Source organism: Camelina sativa, chromosome 17 (assembly GCF_030686135.1).
Source record: "Camelina sativa cultivar CO46 ecotype springtype chromosome 17, ASM3068613v1".
Classification (NCBI taxonomy): Eukaryota; Viridiplantae; Streptophyta; class Magnoliopsida; order Brassicales; family Brassicaceae; genus Camelina; species Camelina sativa.
In genome coordinates this window covers 40,150,562-40,167,377 of record NC_141896.1, presented here as the reverse complement: position 1 = coordinate 40,167,377, position 16,816 = coordinate 40,150,562, and the positions used below count along the sequence as shown (strand labels likewise).

At 35.9% G+C, this 16,816-nt stretch overlaps 5 protein-coding genes and 1 long non-coding RNA gene across 8 annotated transcripts in view; 3 read left to right on the top strand and 3 right to left on the bottom strand.

Moving 5' to 3' along the window:
* LOC147924936 (uncharacterized) overlaps positions 1-343 on the top strand; it is a 705-nt gene extending 362 nt beyond the window's left edge. The window contains exon 1 of the mRNA XM_087497014.1: positions 1-343. This exon is cut by the window's left edge and continues 362 nt beyond it. Coding sequence (XP_087353140.1) covers positions 1-343 — 343 coding nt within the window.
* Positions 344-2,158: 1,815 nt separating this feature from the next.
* On the top strand, positions 2,159-3,265 carry LOC147924935 (uncharacterized). The gene has a single exon (XM_087497013.1). It carries the CDS (start codon positions 2,159-2,161, stop codon positions 3,263-3,265), a length of 1,107 nt encoding a protein of 368 aa, XP_087353139.1.
* Positions 3,266-3,862: 597 nt separating this feature from the next.
* On the top strand, positions 3,863-6,228 carry LOC104758909 (uncharacterized). Of its 3 annotated transcripts, none has more exons than XR_015586831.1 (7): positions 3,863-4,325; positions 4,433-4,658; positions 4,743-4,877; positions 4,954-5,201; positions 5,285-5,471; positions 5,563-5,747; positions 5,829-6,228. XR_015586831.1 is itself a non-coding variant. In XM_010481881.3 (7 exons), the coding sequence occupies exons 1-7, from the start codon at positions 4,229-4,231 to the stop codon at positions 6,093-6,095; spliced, it is 1,320 nt and encodes a 439-aa protein (XP_010480183.1). In that variant the 5' UTR covers positions 4,176-4,228; the 3' UTR covers positions 6,096-6,228. The 3 variants fall into 3 exon arrangements, 1 of the variants encoding a protein (XP_010480183.1); XR_015586830.1 differs by having other exon boundaries at positions 4,111-4,325; positions 4,954-5,181; XM_010481881.3 differs by having other exon boundaries at positions 4,176-4,325; positions 4,954-5,176.
* Positions 6,187-8,809, bottom strand: LOC104758907 (ALA-interacting subunit 3). Its single transcript, XM_087495384.1, has 8 exons — positions 8,429-8,809; positions 8,056-8,114; positions 7,881-7,955; positions 7,681-7,794; positions 7,495-7,565; positions 7,015-7,312; positions 6,613-6,902; positions 6,187-6,427 (listed from the first exon to the last, which is right to left on the bottom strand). Exons 1-8 carry the CDS (start codon positions 8,514-8,516, stop codon positions 6,373-6,375), a joined length of 1,050 nt encoding a protein of 349 aa, XP_087351510.1. The 5' UTR covers positions 8,517-8,809; the 3' UTR covers positions 6,187-6,372.
* A 3,880-nt stretch (positions 8,810-12,689) lies between these two features.
* Positions 12,690-13,618, bottom strand: LOC104746835 (uncharacterized). Its single transcript, XR_761005.2, has 2 exons — positions 13,100-13,618; positions 12,690-12,929 (listed from the first exon to the last, which is right to left on the bottom strand). It is a non-coding gene; the product is annotated as an uncharacterized LOC104746835 (long non-coding RNA).
* Positions 13,619-14,209: 591 nt separating this feature from the next.
* On the bottom strand, positions 14,210-16,101 carry LOC104758911 (NAC domain-containing protein 54-like). Its single transcript, XM_010481883.3, has 3 exons — positions 15,537-16,101; positions 15,086-15,354; positions 14,210-15,005 (listed from the first exon to the last, which is right to left on the bottom strand). The coding sequence occupies exons 1-3, from the start codon at positions 15,691-15,693 to the stop codon at positions 14,520-14,522; spliced, it is 912 nt and encodes a 303-aa protein (XP_010480185.2). The 5' UTR covers positions 15,694-16,101; the 3' UTR covers positions 14,210-14,519.
* Between the last annotated feature and the right edge of the window lie 715 nt (positions 16,102-16,816).

Here is a 16,816-nt window from a genome sequence, read left to right as displayed (position 1 = left end):
TCGTTTTGATAAACGTTGGTTGGGGAAGGACGGACTTCTAGGTGCGGTAGAGTCCGGGTGGGCACGCACAAACAATTTTCGGGTACCGGCTTTTGTGGATAAAATTAGGAACTGTCGAAATTCGATTTTGTGGTGGCGGAAAAATAATGTCACTTCTGGCCCGTCCCTTATCTCTTCACTGAAGGCTGTCTTACAGGAGGCCAAGATGGATGACTTGATTTCTCAGGATGAGATTCGGGACATTGAGAGAAAATTAAAAGAGGCTTATCGGGATGAGGAGTTGTACTGGCAACAGAAAAGCCGGAAATTCTGGTTACGGGTGGGAGATAAAAATACAAAATAATTTCATGCTTCGACTAAGCAAAGGAGGGTCCGGAATAGGATTGTTGGGTTATTTGGCACGGATAACGTTTGGGATGAGTCACCTTTGGGAATGGAGACTATAGCTTCCAAATATTTTGAGGATTTGTTTAAACGGTCTGATATAACCGGTATATCAGAAATACTACAGGAGATTTCACCTATTATTACAGATCATATGAACCGAAGTATAATAAGGGAAATAACGGAGGCGGAGGTTCGGAAAGCTTTATTTGCTATGCATCCAGAGAAATCTCCAGGCCCTGACGGTATGACGGCTTTATTCTTTCAATGGTTCTGGCCTTCATTAAAAGGAGATTTGGTGGCTCTGGTTAAAAATTTCTTTAGGACGGGTGGCTTTGATCCTCGCCTTAATGAGACTAATATTTGTCTCATCCCTAAGGTGGATCGCCCACAACGTATGACAGAGTTTCGGCCTATAAGTCTGTGTAACGTGAGTTATAAGATTATTTCAAAAGTTTTATGTTTTCGGCTAAAGCGGTTTTTACCGTCTCTGGTTTCTGAAACACAATCGGCATTTGTGTCGGGCAGGTTGATTACTGATAATATCCTAGTTGCACAGGAAATGTTTCACGGGTTAAATACTAATCCACGCTGTAAGTCGGAGTTTCTGGCATTCAAAACGGATATGAGTAAAGCGTATGATCGGGTTGAATGGGATTTTTTGGAAGCGGTGATGGTTAAATTAGGTTTTGATAGGCGGTGGATTACTTGGATTATGTGGTGTGTTTCTTCGGTTTCGTATCAAGTTCTTCTTAATGGTCAACCTTGGGGATCTATTTTACCAAAGCGGGGTTTACGTCAGGGTGATCCTCTTTCTCCCTATCTGTTTATTCTTTGTACAGAGGTTTTAATAGCGAATATTAAAAAGGCAGAACGGGAAAAGAAACTTACGGGTATTTCTATTGCTCGGGATTGTCCCTCGATTTCACATCTTTTGTTTGCGGATGATAGTCTGTTCTTTTGTAAGGCAGAGGAATCTGAATGTAGAGTGGTCATGGATATTATAGGTAGTTATGGGAAAGCCTCGGGCCAGGAGGTCAATTTGGAGAAATCGTCCATCATGTTCGGTAAGAAAGTTCCGCCTGATGTAAGATCTCGGATTAAAAATGTTATTGGTATTTCTAGAGAGGGTGGAATGGGTTCCTATTTGGGCATTCCTGAAAATCTCCAGGGTTCAAAGACTGAAGTTTTTAGTTATGTTAATGATCGTTTAGATGAGCGAGTTAATGGCTGGTCGGCGAAGATTTTATCAAAAGGGGGTAAAGAGATTATGATCAAATCAGTCGCGTTAGCTCTTCCGACTCATGTCATGTCATGTTATAAATTAACTCAGGAGTTAACGTCCAAACTTACGAGTGCTATATCAAAATTTTGGTGGAAGTCTAATGATAAGGCCAGAGGTCTACATTGGGTAGCTTGGGATAAGCTCTGTGAGGATAAATGCGATGGGGGTTTGGGATTCCGTGCTCTGGAAGAATTTAATGATGCAATGCTGGCTAAGCAGTTTTGGAGGTTGATTCACTACCCGAATTCTCTAATGGCTCGGGTGATGCGCGGTCGATATTTCAGGAGAAAACATCCTTTATTGGCGACTAAACCCTATTCCCCATCCTTTGCATAGAGGAGTATTTTTTCGACAAAGGGTTTAGTAGAAAGAGGGGCGAGGTGGCTCGTCGGGACGGGACATAATATTTCCGTTTGGAGAGACCCGTGGATCCCGGATCATCAGCCAAGACCGGCGAATGGCAGGGGGAGAGTTCTCCATCCTAATTTGATGGTCAATCACCTAATTAATCCCCTTACTTTGGATTGGCATTTGCCTACTCTGGAGGAGTTTTTGGATCCTGCGGACATTCAGCTTGTACGGAGTTTGGCGGTCAGTAAGTCATTGACTTCGGATAAATTGATTTGGCATTATACTAAATCGGGCAAGTATTCAGTGAAATCTGGTTATAGGTTAGCACGGGAATTACATAAGCATCTCGTTTACGGGCCGACATGCACAGTTTTACGGGCACAAGCTTGGAAGCTTGATGTTCCCTCAAAGGTCCAACATTTTTTCTGGCAGGTGGCTTCTGGGTCCCTTCCTGTGAAAGAACGGCTCGGTCACCGGGGTGTCCGTTGCGTCGATACGTGTCCGCGGTGCTGTTTAGCGGTGGAGACAATCAACCACGCTCTTTTTGAGTGTGTTCGTTCGCGTTTGGTGTGGGAGCTATCTCCGGTCCAGTTGTCTTCGACTGGTTTTCCTTTTGGATTCGTGTATTCGAATCTAGATTTTCTTTATTCCAAGACTTTTTCAAATTCTGGGGGTCCTAGCATTGGTTATAGGTTGCCTTGGATATTGTGGACAATTTGGAAAGATATGAATAATAAGGTGTTTCAAGGAATAGAAGCAGAGCCCATTGATATTTTAAATCAGGCGTTAAACGATAAACTTTATTGGGAGGAGGCCAAGTCTAGCCCGGAGACTTATGTGGCTCCCCAGCCTTCTCTGGAGGTTAGGGATTCTTCGATTCGTTGCCAGGTTGATGGTTCTTGGAAAGGTACGGATCCTTTGGAAAGCTTGGGTTGGTGGTATGGTAACGATGATAGGACGGTACTTATGGGAGCCCGTAGTTTGCGTCGTAGTCCCTCTCCCCTTCATACGGAGTTTGAAGCCTTGATTTGGGCTATGGAGTCTCTTCGGGCGGCGGGGATAGATTGTTCCAACTTTGAGTCTGATAGTTCCGAGCTGGTGGCGATGGTGCAGGCTCCCGACGATTGGCCAGCCTTCTCGCATTTGTTGGAAGACTTCCAAGCGCTAAGATCATCCTTCTCCACCTTCACTCTGACGAAAATACCGAGGACGTCTAACGTGCGAGCTGATTGTCTGGCGCGCTAAACTGTATTTATTGGTTGTTTCCTCGGTATTTTCGTCAGATAATCAGCTCGCACGTTATGAAAATCTTTGAAATCTAATCATATATGGTTGCTAAACTGTATTTATTGGTTGTTTCCAAATTGAACAATAATTTTGCATAAATTATGCTAATGTTACAAACGTTTTCCGGTTTTTAGAAACTCAAAATTGATAGAGATATGTGAAAAATCTCATAACATTTTTCCATATCTTTTTTTAAATTATCATTAGTATTTTTATTATACATATTAAGAATGATAACAAAATTGATAAACAATATTTATGTAATTATAAACATCTCATTAATTCTCATTAGTATTTTCGTTTTTGTATAGTTATATAATTTAAATTTTATTTTTCAGATTTTTATAATTATTTAATTATATTATCATTATTTATGAATTATATTAAATTGGAATCTAATTTCGGAAGTATATACTAATATATAATGAAAATTAAATTAGTTTATATATATAAGAGATTGAGATCTTACTGATTGATAGTCTGATTTAATATCAATAAATTTAAAATAAATATTAATTATGTATGTTTGTTAGTTTTCTAAATTGTAGAAAAATATATATTATCTTAACTATTATGATTTATTTATGGGAAAATTTATTGATGTTTACATTTATGATTTATTTTTTAGAATACCCGATAATCCATTTATAACACTGCGGATCTTTTTTATCCAAATCCGACTTTCTTAATTTCAGGTTATTTTTGTGAAATTGACCCGAAAGCACTTTTTTACTTTTCTTTTACTTAGGACCATTGGGACTATTGGAATAATGGAGGCAACAATCCGTTAGTCTTCTTGTTGAGGCCGAAAGTAGAGAATAGTGAGCCCAAAAACAGATATCAATACCTGTGGCCCATTAGCGGGTTTATGTGTAGAAAAAGCCTATCTACTCCAAAGCTGCAGCCAGGAAATGCGCGACAATGGTGATGCTCGGCGTCGGCGTGCTCCAGCTTCCCTCCCGCCTCCGTCACTCTCTCTTTTTCTCTTCTTCCCAGTTTGCTTCTTCTCGCCCTCAAGGTCTCTCTCTCTCTCAGCCTTTCTCTTTGCCTCTTAAGCTTCTGCAACAACTATTATCTCTGTTTACGTTCATAAACTGAAACTTGAAAAATTTGTAAAAAATTCAGGTGTTGCTAAAGTGGTTCTTAAAAAGGGCAAGACACAGCTCTTCAAAGACGGAAGTCCGATGGTGTACAGTGGAGCCGTAGACAGGATCATTGGAAAACCGCCTCCTCAGACCGGAGATGTTGTCATTGTCGCTGATGGAACCGAGAATCCCATCGGTTGGGGTTTGTATAACTCTGTTTCTATGTTCTGTGTTCGCCTTATGCAGCTTCAACACGAATCCACCAGGTTTTCGTTTCTAATACAATCAACTTTCTACACTTCTTGTTTTCAAAAACTGAATCTTTGATGGATCTTCTTGGCTTGTGGTAGAGATCCTTCTTGTGCGTTGAACATTGAGAAGCTTCTCCAAACTAGAATCGCTGAAGCAGTTCAGTTGCGTAAGAGCTTGGGACTTCCCTCGGCTAAAACTAACGCTTATCGTCTTGTTAACAGTGAAGGAGATAGGTATTTTACTGACTGATCTCAACAAACTTTCTTTTTTATTGGTCGGTTTCTTACCTGTCTTGCTGCTCTGCTGCAGATTGTCTGGATTGATTGTGGATGTGTTTGGAGACATAGCTGTGGTAGCATCCTCCGCAGCTTGGCTTGAAAAGTACAGGAATGAAGTGGAGAGTTGCTTAAGATCAATCGATGGAATTAATCATATAAACTGGAGACCGTCTCTTGATGTTCTTAAAGAAGATGGTTTTGATATCTCAAGTCTGAAACAAACACAAACATCTAATCTCCCACAGAGATCAATGGTACGGTGGGTGGTGCCTTAATCAGGTCTTTCTCTCTTCTTCAGTTATATTCATCAATATGAAAGCCTTACATGGGTGTTAGCTGAGTGATGTTCTTACTTATGCCAGGTCGTGGAAAACGGAATTTCGTACGCAGTTTCGCTAGAGGGACAGAAGACCGGGTTCTACACAGATCAACGCGAAAACCGTCACTTCATTTCAACCATCTCTACTGGTAAAAGAGTTCTTGACCTTTGCTGTTATAGTGGTGGATTTGCACTAAATGCAGCGAGAGGAGGTGCTACCAGTGTCCTGGGTACATTTCATTTCTCTCCTCCTCCTCCTCCTCCTGATCCATCCATCTTATTGCAGTGTCTTGTGAATCGTCTGATCAAAAACACTTTCAGGAATTGATTCATCTTTGCCTGCTTTGGAGCTCGCCAGAGAGAATGTAATCCTCAACGATATGGATCCGGAGAAGGTTGTTTTTTTTAAACAAGATTCAACAGAATTCATGAAGGGTGCTCTGTCAAGGGAAGAGACATGGGACATCGTGATCCTAGACCCTCCTAAGCTAGCTCCGCGGAAAAAGGTGGCGTAGATTTATTTAGCGTACCTTTTTGTGTTTCTTAAAGTTGTTACAGAAATGAGATTGCATTAATGTGGATGCCAGGTCTTGCACAACGCGGCAGGAATGTACAGAAATCTCAACTCGTTAGCAATGCGATTGACAAGGAGTGGCGGTCTTATGATGACATGCTCATGTTCAGGGGCGATGACACAGAGTGGCAAGTTTTTGGGGGTTCTTCAAAGCGCTGCAGTAATGGCGGGAAGGAAGATCACAGTCGTGAGGGAGGCAGGAGCTGCATCTGACCACCCACTCGACCCATCTTACCCTCAAGGCCAATATCTCTCCAATCTTCTGCTTCGGGTGCTTTGATCACTTGGAAAGTTTGGCTTCAACAAGTTCAAATTTTTTGTCCGTAGAAAAATTATATCTATGTATGATTAGAAAAATTATAGAAGGCAGATTTGGGAACAAAAGTAATATATTTGACTGGTTTGGAAAACAACAACATAGTGTTATGTGGAGTTTAGGCTCTCACCGAAAGAACTATTTTGCAAGCAAGGATTACATTATATGTATACATGGATGGATAAGATTTACACACACAGATTAGAGAGTTTCTCTCTCTCTCTCTCCAAGCTTGTTATTATTACCTACCTCCGGGATTTCTATTCCATGACAAGTAGGATGGATCTCCAAGTCGCCTGAAACGAAGTACACAGTTATATTACTCAGCATTACCCATTGTGGCTGTATGATACTCTTTATCATTATTATTGGCATATACATAACACATAGTTGAACAACCAGAGTTTAGCAGAAATTCAACTCTTGAATGGAAGGACACCATCCCGACAAGACAACAATTACATTTGAAGGATGTGCGTACCTGGGTTTCACAAGGTACATGATGGTAAATGCGAGGGCCAAAAAGAAACAAATCCCGCCAACTGTCAGGTAAGCAATACCGAGGAAATCGTTCTTCCCACCCAGCCAACTCGTGGTTGACAAAACAAGCTTCTTCTTCCCATTGAAACTGTAAGTGTTGTAGTTGTTCTTCAGTGTAACAAGTATGGTGTCACCAATCTCGAGGTCAGACTCTATCTTTCCGTAAAGTTTTCTAAATGTTGGCAATGCTGCGGTTCTCATCCACACGATGAGATCTTCTTGTTCACTAAGCTGCACACAATGAAAAGAGGAGAAAGATGTCAGCGGCCAATTTGCTAAGCAGCATCCATGTGATATCAATGGCAAAATGGATTGATCTCCAGTTTTTTGTTTAAGGGTTTACCGGTATTTTTGGATCTAAAGTAGCACCACCTGTGAGATTCCCCTTCTGAAAATTCTTGGGGAAGACCTTGTTCCCAAACTTGTGTTCCTTGTCACTGTTCCATGCAATGCCTTTTTTGTTTACAGCTAGGCTTACATTGTTTCTTGATAATGCATAGGTGTCATTAAAAAGACTCCAAGCAATTAGACCGCAAGGCACAATTGGCTGCCCACCAACATCATCCTCAGGCTTGCATGCGCTTATTTGATTCTCGTATTTTGGACTTCTCAACTGTGAATCACTTCGGCTTTTTACATACCTGTTTTCAAGAAACACCATTTGATGAACTAGAGCTACAAAAGTTTAACTAATCTAAAGTTCAGTCCTACTCAATGATAATATCCACATAGAACCCACACCTTCCACTCTAGGTCTAACACTTAGTCCCGTACCAATACGAAAACTAGGGCATAGTTGCTAACTGGTGATGTTGTTATATACCTTCGGTGATTCTGGTAGAAGTTCTCAAGCTGGTAATAAACATAGACAGGCTGCTTCATACGCTTTGGCACCTAAGAATGCGAGAGGAGAAAGGAGAGAAAGTAAACAACAAATGCAACAATCTATCAAAAATCTCAAAGAAGAAGAAAAAAAAAAAAAAAACGTTGCCGCATAAGAGAAACCCACTTTAAGTTCTCGGGTGCAGACTTTATCTCCACCTCCTTGAATATATGCAATCTTGTTAGTCCTAGCAGGTGTCGGAATGCACTCAGTATCATACCGATCAACGATCTCCACAACCTACACATGGGAGATGTAAAAAAAAAACGTGAGATATGAAAGAGAATATGAGGAGTAGTAGCAATGTGTAAGACAGTAACACTTACATCCTGAGAAGCGAAAAGGGAGATAACACCAAGGGGAATAAAGATAACACTGACTATCAAAAATGTCGAAATGACCTGCGGAGAGATGTAAGAAAAGGAGCCCTAGTTGAGGCGCTTATACAGGAAATCAGAAGTGTGTTTGAAACATCCAATAGAGATTACAAAGAAATCTAACCCAACCAGGGGTGAGAATGGGCTTGCAAGCTGGAAGCTCCTGCTGTGTGAATTTGGAATCTGCAAAAGATATTTGCCAACCTTTTTAGCCATGGCTGGTTGCCTAATCATCATCTCAAATAATAATTAAAAGGACAAAAAAATTTCCCTAATTGAACAAAAAAAAGAAGAGAATAGCGATTGAAGAATGTCTCTTTCAAGGATCGTTGTTTAAAATTTAAACCATCGATCAAAATAAACAATCAACTTAAAAGTGACGACATATTATACGATTGAACCAGCGAGGAGAATTTGATCCAATTAGGACACAAGAGTCAACGATAAGCCAAATGAATAATTGGAAAAAGATTGAAAGAAGGGAATAGGATAGCTACACTTGGGTCGCTTCGAATTCTTCCTGGCGGCGGAAGAATCTCCCGATCCGGCTGCCCCCGCGCTAGACGACGCCGTATTGGAACTCATGGCGGACGATTATTAAGCCAAGCCTTGTGCGGATTATTCCGGAATCTAGGGAGCGCGAGATTGGAAAAAGGGTGAATCTGACAGCGAGAAATCGGGAGGGGTACAAAAATCAAGAGGGAGGAAGAAGAAGGGTGGGGGAGGAAGACCAAGATTCGTCCCTCTCCTGAAGCAGCAGGTAACGTCTTTTTTTCCCTTTGGATGAAAGGCCCACATTTTGTGGGCTTGATCTACTTCTGTTGACTTTTGAAGCCCATTATCACCCTTAATTGAAGCCCACTATTGGAGTGAGTTTTACTCCCACCTACCTCTATTCTCACCTCTAAAATAGAAAGATGTAAGAGAATTGCAGGAATTCTTTTCGGATCCGCCGTAGCCATGGTATAACCGCTTATGAAAAAGACGTAATTAATCTGGTTGGACCATATTTTTGGCATTTGATGGACAACTTTAATTTTCATGGACAATTTTAATTCTGGTAGACAACAATTTATGCCATAAATACTTGGCACTTTTGAAAATCTAAAACTAATATTACATATTTGGAAAGTTTTTTTAGAAATATAACACATTTGGTTAAATTCCCTTAATATTTTCCACTCATCCATCTTGAGACAACTACGGTAAAACCTCTACAAATTTATAATCTTGAGACCAAATTATTTTATTAATTCATAGTGGTATTAACTTAGAGAATTTGTTAAAAATACCCCTTTTGATATACCCCTTTTCAAAAATACCCTCTTTTCTGGCAATTTTTATTTTTGCCCTCCTTTAATTTTTAATGACCATTTTACCCTTAAATGAAAAATATTTTATTCAATAAAAAGAAAAACAAAATTTTCCCGCCAAAAAATTTCCGACATATTTTCCCGCCAAAAAATTTCGAAAAAATTTTCCCGCCAAAAATTTTTTTGTCCAAAACATTTTGATAAAATTTTCGACAAAAAAATTTCCTGCCAAAAATTTTCCCGCCAAAAAAAATTTACAAGGTTTTTAAAAGGTTTTATAAGGTAGAAGAAACCTTATAAAAACCTTATAAACACCTTTTAAACGCTTTTACAAGATTTTTAAAAGAGTTTTAAAAGGTTTTAATAGGTTTTTAAAAGGTTTTTTAAACATCTCGTAAACGCTTTTACAAGGTTTTTAAAAGGTTTACAAAATGTTTTTAAAAAAGTTTTTAAACACCTTGTAAATGCTTTTAAAATGTTTTTATAAGGTTTTTAAAAGGTTTTTAAACACCTTGTAAACGCTTTTAAAAGGTTTTTAAACACCTTGAAAACGCTTTTAAAAGGTTTTTAAACACCTTGTAAACGCTTTTAAAAGGTTTTTAAACACCTTGTAAACACTTTTACAAGGTGTTTAAAAGGATTTACAATGTTTTTATAAGGTATAAATTTTAATTTTTTTAGCGGGAAAATTTTTCGATTTTGGCGGGAAATTTTTTTTTTTTTGACGGGAAAATTTTTTGATTTTGGCAGGAAAATTTTTTATTTTTGGCGGGAAAATTTTTTTTGATTTTGGTGACTGTACATTCTTGTTGTCATTTAAAGAAAGGGTAATTTGGTCATTTTGTTTAAAAAGAAGGGTAGTTTTAAAAATGGTCAACATGGAAGGGTATTTTTAAAAAAGGAATTGAAAAAAGGGGTATTTTTGAGAATGCCCCATTAACTTATGTATAAACTAATAATTATTATTTTATACTAGTAAATTAAGAATTATTAATTTATAGATATATTTTTAATAGTTTAAAATCTAAAAATTATGATTTGACACAATTTTAGCAATATAAGATTAGACTTTCGGATGTTGTAAATTTTATGATTTTGTAATTAAATTTGTAATATTTAGAAAATATTATTGATAATAAACTACAAATACTATAGACAAATTCACTTATAAACATAACATACATAAAGATTCAAATTTATGAATAGTAATATCAGTTATCGTATTTTAATAGACTATCAAATCATCAAATTGTAAATGATGGATATCTACAAATTGAAAACTTTAAAAAAAATTAGCTATTTTTATGACATGTTATTAAATATTTTATATCATTATAGTTTGAAAATACAACATAACAATTGTTTTATAGATATAAGATTTAGGAGAAGCATACATTATTATATCAACATATAAATATATATATATATATATATGTAAATTTACATGATTATTAATTTATGATATTATTGGAACCATATTTTACATGGAGATTTCAAAAAAAATTATTAACTTATTGTACTATCAAATTTTGTTATTTTTTATATTGGTATGACTCAAAACATTAAAAATTATTAATCTTTTTTTAATCAAACATTAATTAAAAGAAAATTACTAGATTGGGTGCCCAAACCAAAATATTTTTTTTTTGAATATATAGTGTTTATTTATTAATAGAGTATTAATTTATATAGGTTTTAATGTATTTACAGTCTAAGACTCTAAAGTGTGACAACATAAATTATCTTGATAACAAAATATAGTAATCTTATGTAATATGACTTGTAAGGTAATCTCCGTGCCATATTTTAAGCTTTAAACACTGGATTATATATACATACTAGCAATCGATCCGCGCTACGCGCGGTAGTTAGATTAAGGTGTATTCCGAGTTTTGTTGTGTATATTTTTGTTGGTTTTTGTAAATTCATCTTTACGTTTGTTTTTTATTTAATTGTGGTTGCTTATGTTGTTTTGTTGGATATTTTAATAAAAATATGTTTTGCAGTAAGTATAATTTAGTTTACTGTTTTTAAAGGAAAAATAGAGATCATCTTGTGTGTTTAAAATGCTTTTTTAAAAGTTATTATTAGAAGTTAACATTATTTAGTTGAAGTTGTTGTTTTGCTGTAGTTGTTAGAGGTCATTGTTTTACTGTAGCTGTTAGAGGTCATTAATTTATTAATTTTTCGTTTTGTGGTTGGATTGTTATGTAATATTTTCATATGTATTTTGTAAACTGTTGGAGTAATTTTTTTGTCAATGTTTTAGTGTTTGGAGTGAAAACTATTGTGGATTTTATTAAGAAAAATAAATAAAATCAATAACTTACATTCCTCTTTTCTAGGCTATTTTTGTTTGTTTCATTCGGGTCCAATTTCTCTGTAAGGCTTATAATTTGTGGGTTTATTGGGCCATTATTTGTATGTTATTGAGTTGAAATTGATTTGTTCTTTTTCAAAATCTGATGTCCTCGTGAAAGTATAGGAGAAGAGTAATTTTCCAATATAGAGATCTGTTTGAGGATTGAACTTATGTCTTTGATGCTCGTAATCATTTTTTCAGTTATTCCTATCGTAATCGTTTTCCCTTAATTTTTTATTTTTTTGGGAGTTTTTGGTTGATTCCTTGCTCGCTTCGCATCTGTTGGGGATATTTGGTTATCCCCTGTTGATTTTGTTAAAGGTGAATGTCAATTGGGTTGTAAATTTGTTTATATGAAAATATGTTGTCTTCTTTAGGTTTCCTAATTAAGTTGTGAGTTGTTTTGTGTTATTGGTTGTAATTTTTTTTTCCCGTTTGTCTTGTGAGTGATTTTTTTCGATTTGATGTGAGTTGTGTTTTGGGGAAAATTAAATTTCTTGTTTATCTTGCTGTAATTTTATAAAGTCTGGGTTGTTTTTTTTTTTGTTTCTTCGGTTGTCTTTTTCATATAATTTTGTGTTACGGTTATCTGATTGTGGCATTCATATATCTGAATCTTTTTAGTTTATTAAACGTGTGTTCATCTCTTTGTGTCTTTGTCTTTGGTGATGGATTTGTGAAGTGCTGCCAAGTTATTTTAATTGATTTCTAGTTGTATTTCCTTGATTCTTTTAAAGTGTTGCTTGCACTACAAGAAAACATTCATATTCCTACAGTATATTTGGAAGGAAAATGGAGAAAACACTTGTTTTCTACTAATTTCCTTCGAAATATAGTAGAGGTAAACGCCTGTAGGAAATCGGTTTTGAAAAGAAATTCGAAGGAAATTTCCTACTAATTTTTTCCGAAAACATTTTCATAAGAATTTTGAAGGAAAATAGAAATAAATATTTTAACTATTTTCCTACCAAAGTGTTTGTAGCAAACAAGTTTTTACTATTTTCCTACCACATACCTCTTACCATTTTCCTACTAAAATATTAAAACTTATAATTAATTCATTAATTTCGAAATTAAATAAACTTTTATAAAAGAAATAATTATTAATTAAAGATTTTTATTAAATTAATTAATAGATTTACAATTCTTTTTTCTTTACAACAAAATAAACCAAAAACAATTAAAATTATCTCCGCCGTTCTCCTCCACCACCATCTCCGGTACTCTCCTTCCATCACCAAAAATCTTCTCTCTTTCTGCTTTTCTTCGTTGAATCATAAGAATTACTTTCTAAGCACGGGCGTGTGTTAATGACGGCGAGATCTGGAAAAAAAAAAGTTAGATCTGAAATATAAGAGGAGGAAGGTGACGGGAAGCTAAGATGGAATTGAGATATGCAAAAACAGAATTGGTGAATCATCTCATCATCATCAAACCTCAGGACAAACAGAAAACAATGATATGAAAAACAAAATCGAGGAAGAGGAACGCACCATAACTGAAACGAAGAGATCTCGCCGAGTAAACCAGAAAAGTAGATTGGAATAGGGACGGCAGCGAAGACGAAGAAGAAGAGTGGTGAAGGCGTGAAGCTGAGCCTGTGCTTCTGCTTCTATTGTGATGGCTTTGCATCTGAGATTTTTTTTTTCTTACGCTTCTTTGATTCCCAAGAAAATGAAGGGATGAGATCTTTGTCCTTCTGATTTTTTTTTTTATCTCACCGTCTCTTTTTTTTTGGCAGTATTAATTGTTATTTATTTGTTCCCTAAACATAAAACATTTGGTAGAAAATTGGTGGAAAACATTCATTCAATTGGTAGGAAATAAATTTCGAAGGAATTTGGAAGGAAATGTTTTCTACGAGTTTCCTACGAAATTGCTTCGGTGCAATTTTCGTAGGAAATTAGAAAGAAATTTTCCTACCAAATTCCTTAGGCTTCGTTTCCTATTTAGTTACTTCTAGTTTCCTATGAATTTTCCTACGATTTTATGTTTTGGAGAAATTTTGTAGCAAATTTTTTACAACTTTTTTACAATATATTTCGTAGGAAATTTCCGACCAATTTCCTACGACAAATGTTTTTTGTAGAATAATCGTAAGTTTTTTGTAGGAATTTTTTTTTACCAAAGTTTTGGTAGGAAATTTGGTAGGATTTTACCATGTTTTCTTGTAGTGTTGGGTTGCCTTGTTTTGATATTTGAAATTTTAAATTATGATCAGTTTAAAAGAAATCTTTAACTATATTATTACCACTAATGAAAAATTATAGTATTGTTTTCTTATTTTAACATTTAATTTATTTTACATAATTATTTTTATTTAAACTTTCGGTTAATTATAATTAATAAAAAATATGCACTAAATAAATATTTTAAATTTATTTTAAAATAAAAAATTGAATTCATAGGATTTAAAAATAGTGATGGGTCTAGAGACTTTGAATGAAATAGTGTTGAGCCTACAGATTTTAGATGAAATTTAGTTGATCAGTTTGTCATGTGTATGATTGTTTAAAGGACTTATTAAAATCTGTAAGGCCCATAAAATTAAAGAAGAAGTGATGACGTGGCAGCTGAGGTGGCTGCACCAGAAATGAGAAAAGCTAACTTTATATATATAGATGCAACCCGGCCGATGAATGATTTCGATAACATATGTTATACAGATATATGTTTTCACTTTTCCGTGACCAACCAGCTGTAAGTAAGTAGTAAACTAGTAAGTACCATACACATCCATAATTAAGAAAAACAAAAAAAACAATCCAAATTAAATTTTTCTCTTTTTTTGTGTAGAAAAAACAACTACACAAATCATCAGCCAACCAATTTAGAAGCTAAAAAGTAACTATATATAAATGACCATAGTTGCTGTAATTATGTAAGTCAAGAAATAAAATATGGATTAATATTTCAAAGGGAAGCGGGGAAAGTGGCAGAAGAAAAAAAGATTTCGTCAAGCGTCCCGTTCATAGAGTCTCTGCATTGAAAGTCTTGTTGGATTGACGACATAATATCTGCTTCGTTCATAGAAAGCTGAGGGAAGTCTTGGAGTTGAAGAGGGGGATGGTATGGAAGCTGATGCTGATGAGTATAGTTTGAGAAAAGATTACCATGATCGTCGAGAAGAGAAGATGAGAAATGAAGTGCAAAAATAGATGAGCTGTTTGCTTCGTCTACAAGGACCCCTTGAGTGAGCTCTGATGAAGATGTCTCCGCGGATGCTCTTTTCAAGCTCTCATCTTCAATATTACCATCAAATTTTCTCCACTTCTTCTCCTTCTCTTCTTCCTCATATTTTCCTATACTAGTGCTCTCTTCTTCTGCGTCTTCTTCTTCTCCTTTTCTCTTTGGAATTTGTATGTTCTTCTTAAACACTCGGCACAATGCATACGACTCCTGTTTAAGGTTATCATTATCAGAAAACGAATAGATTTATATCTTAATAATGAAGCTTGTGCGCATGGGAAATAATTTACCTTCAAGGAGGAGGAAGGAGCGTTGGTGAGACGATATTCATGCATCACCCAATTAGTACGAAGTCCATGAGGAGCCCTTCCTCTATAATAAACCAGGGTCTTCTTCATTCCCATCTTTATCTTCTTTGATTCTACTGTACGGTCTTTCCCTGTGGCCTTCCAATAACCCGCTCGGGTGGCACGGTTTGTCCTTGACCCATTGGGATACTTCTTATCCCTTGTGCTATAAAAGTACCATTCCATGTCGTTCCCCGGCAAAAATGACTTTTCTGTTACGCATATTATAAGATTAAATATGGTTACTTCGATTCAAAAAACCATCATCGGTGTAATATATGTATGAATGCATCATGTCCAAGTGAATGTGTAATTATAACGTTAGATGATAAAAATAAGCTGGACAGTATATATATATATGTTAGATAGAGAGGGAAAGAGAGTTGGATCGTACCAGGCAAGTCCCATGGTTCGCATTTATAGAGATCAACTTCTGGGATGATCTCGAGCTCAATGGCTCGGCCGTTAACCTTCCTATCGAGATAGTACGCAACTAGCTCTTCATCTGTGGGATGAAACCTGAATCCTGGAGGCAAACTCATGGGCGCCATTCAGAGTAGCTAGATGCGGTAGAAGAAAGTGAGAGAGAAAGAGATGAGAGATATTATAGAGGGTAGGAGGGGTGTTCGTACGGTATATGAAGGAGACTATATATAATTGAAAATATGAAGAGACCACACCGCAGGAGATATGATATGGGAATGTATAAAAGTATGCCATGGGATTGGCATCTTCTGAGACTAATATTTTGTCTTACTTTGGGTTTGCTTTTTGGTCAGTGTTTGTCATAATACTCATCACATTTATTTTTGAACTAATACATTTAAAAATAAAAATTGAACTCTAGCTTTTGAAGATTCTGCTGCAAGTGTGAAAACCCTAGAAGGAGAGACGGAAAAAGGTTAGCGAGAAGGTCCCATTTTACAAGATCTAACATATATATGCATTCATGTATGTATGTATACAAGTTACGCGTTTCGGCGTTTATAATCCCGGTGAGGGTAACGTATGTCATGATGTGAAGTCCCATTCAATCTTTTACAATGTTTAGGGGACCCTATAATTTAGTTAACTTTCTTTAAACCAAAAATGAAAATTTTTATAATGTTTAGGGGACCCTATAACTCTTCTCAAACCAAATCTATCTGGCGACACCTAAACACTCTCGTCTTTTTTCTTTTCTTTTTTGTTCGGTTTGACAGTTTGTTGTAATATTTTATGTTGTTGTTATTGGTTCTTGTGATTTTTTTTTTTTTTTTTTAAATGAGGTAATGAAAAAGCAGCATCTAAGTCGACTTTGGCTTTAGTGTTGGGAGGCTTCTTTAGTCCCTTTTACATATGGATTAAAGACGTTGTTCGCTTCTTTTACATCATTACTCCCACACAATCTTTGACTCTCTTTCTATCGGCGCTTCAATTTTACTTACTCACGGTCAAATCTCTTTTTGCCTCTCTCGGCCTCGATCCAAAAGGATAAATTTTAAAAATATGGAGTATGTGACATCTTCACTTGTATATATATAATATATATATATATATATATTTACACTCATATATACAAATGGTCTCGTTTTCATATTATTTTTCTTTGCTAAAATATAATTCACATTTGCGAACACTGGGAACATAATTTAAAGTAATCGTAAAAGAGAGGGTAATCAAACGTTTATGCAA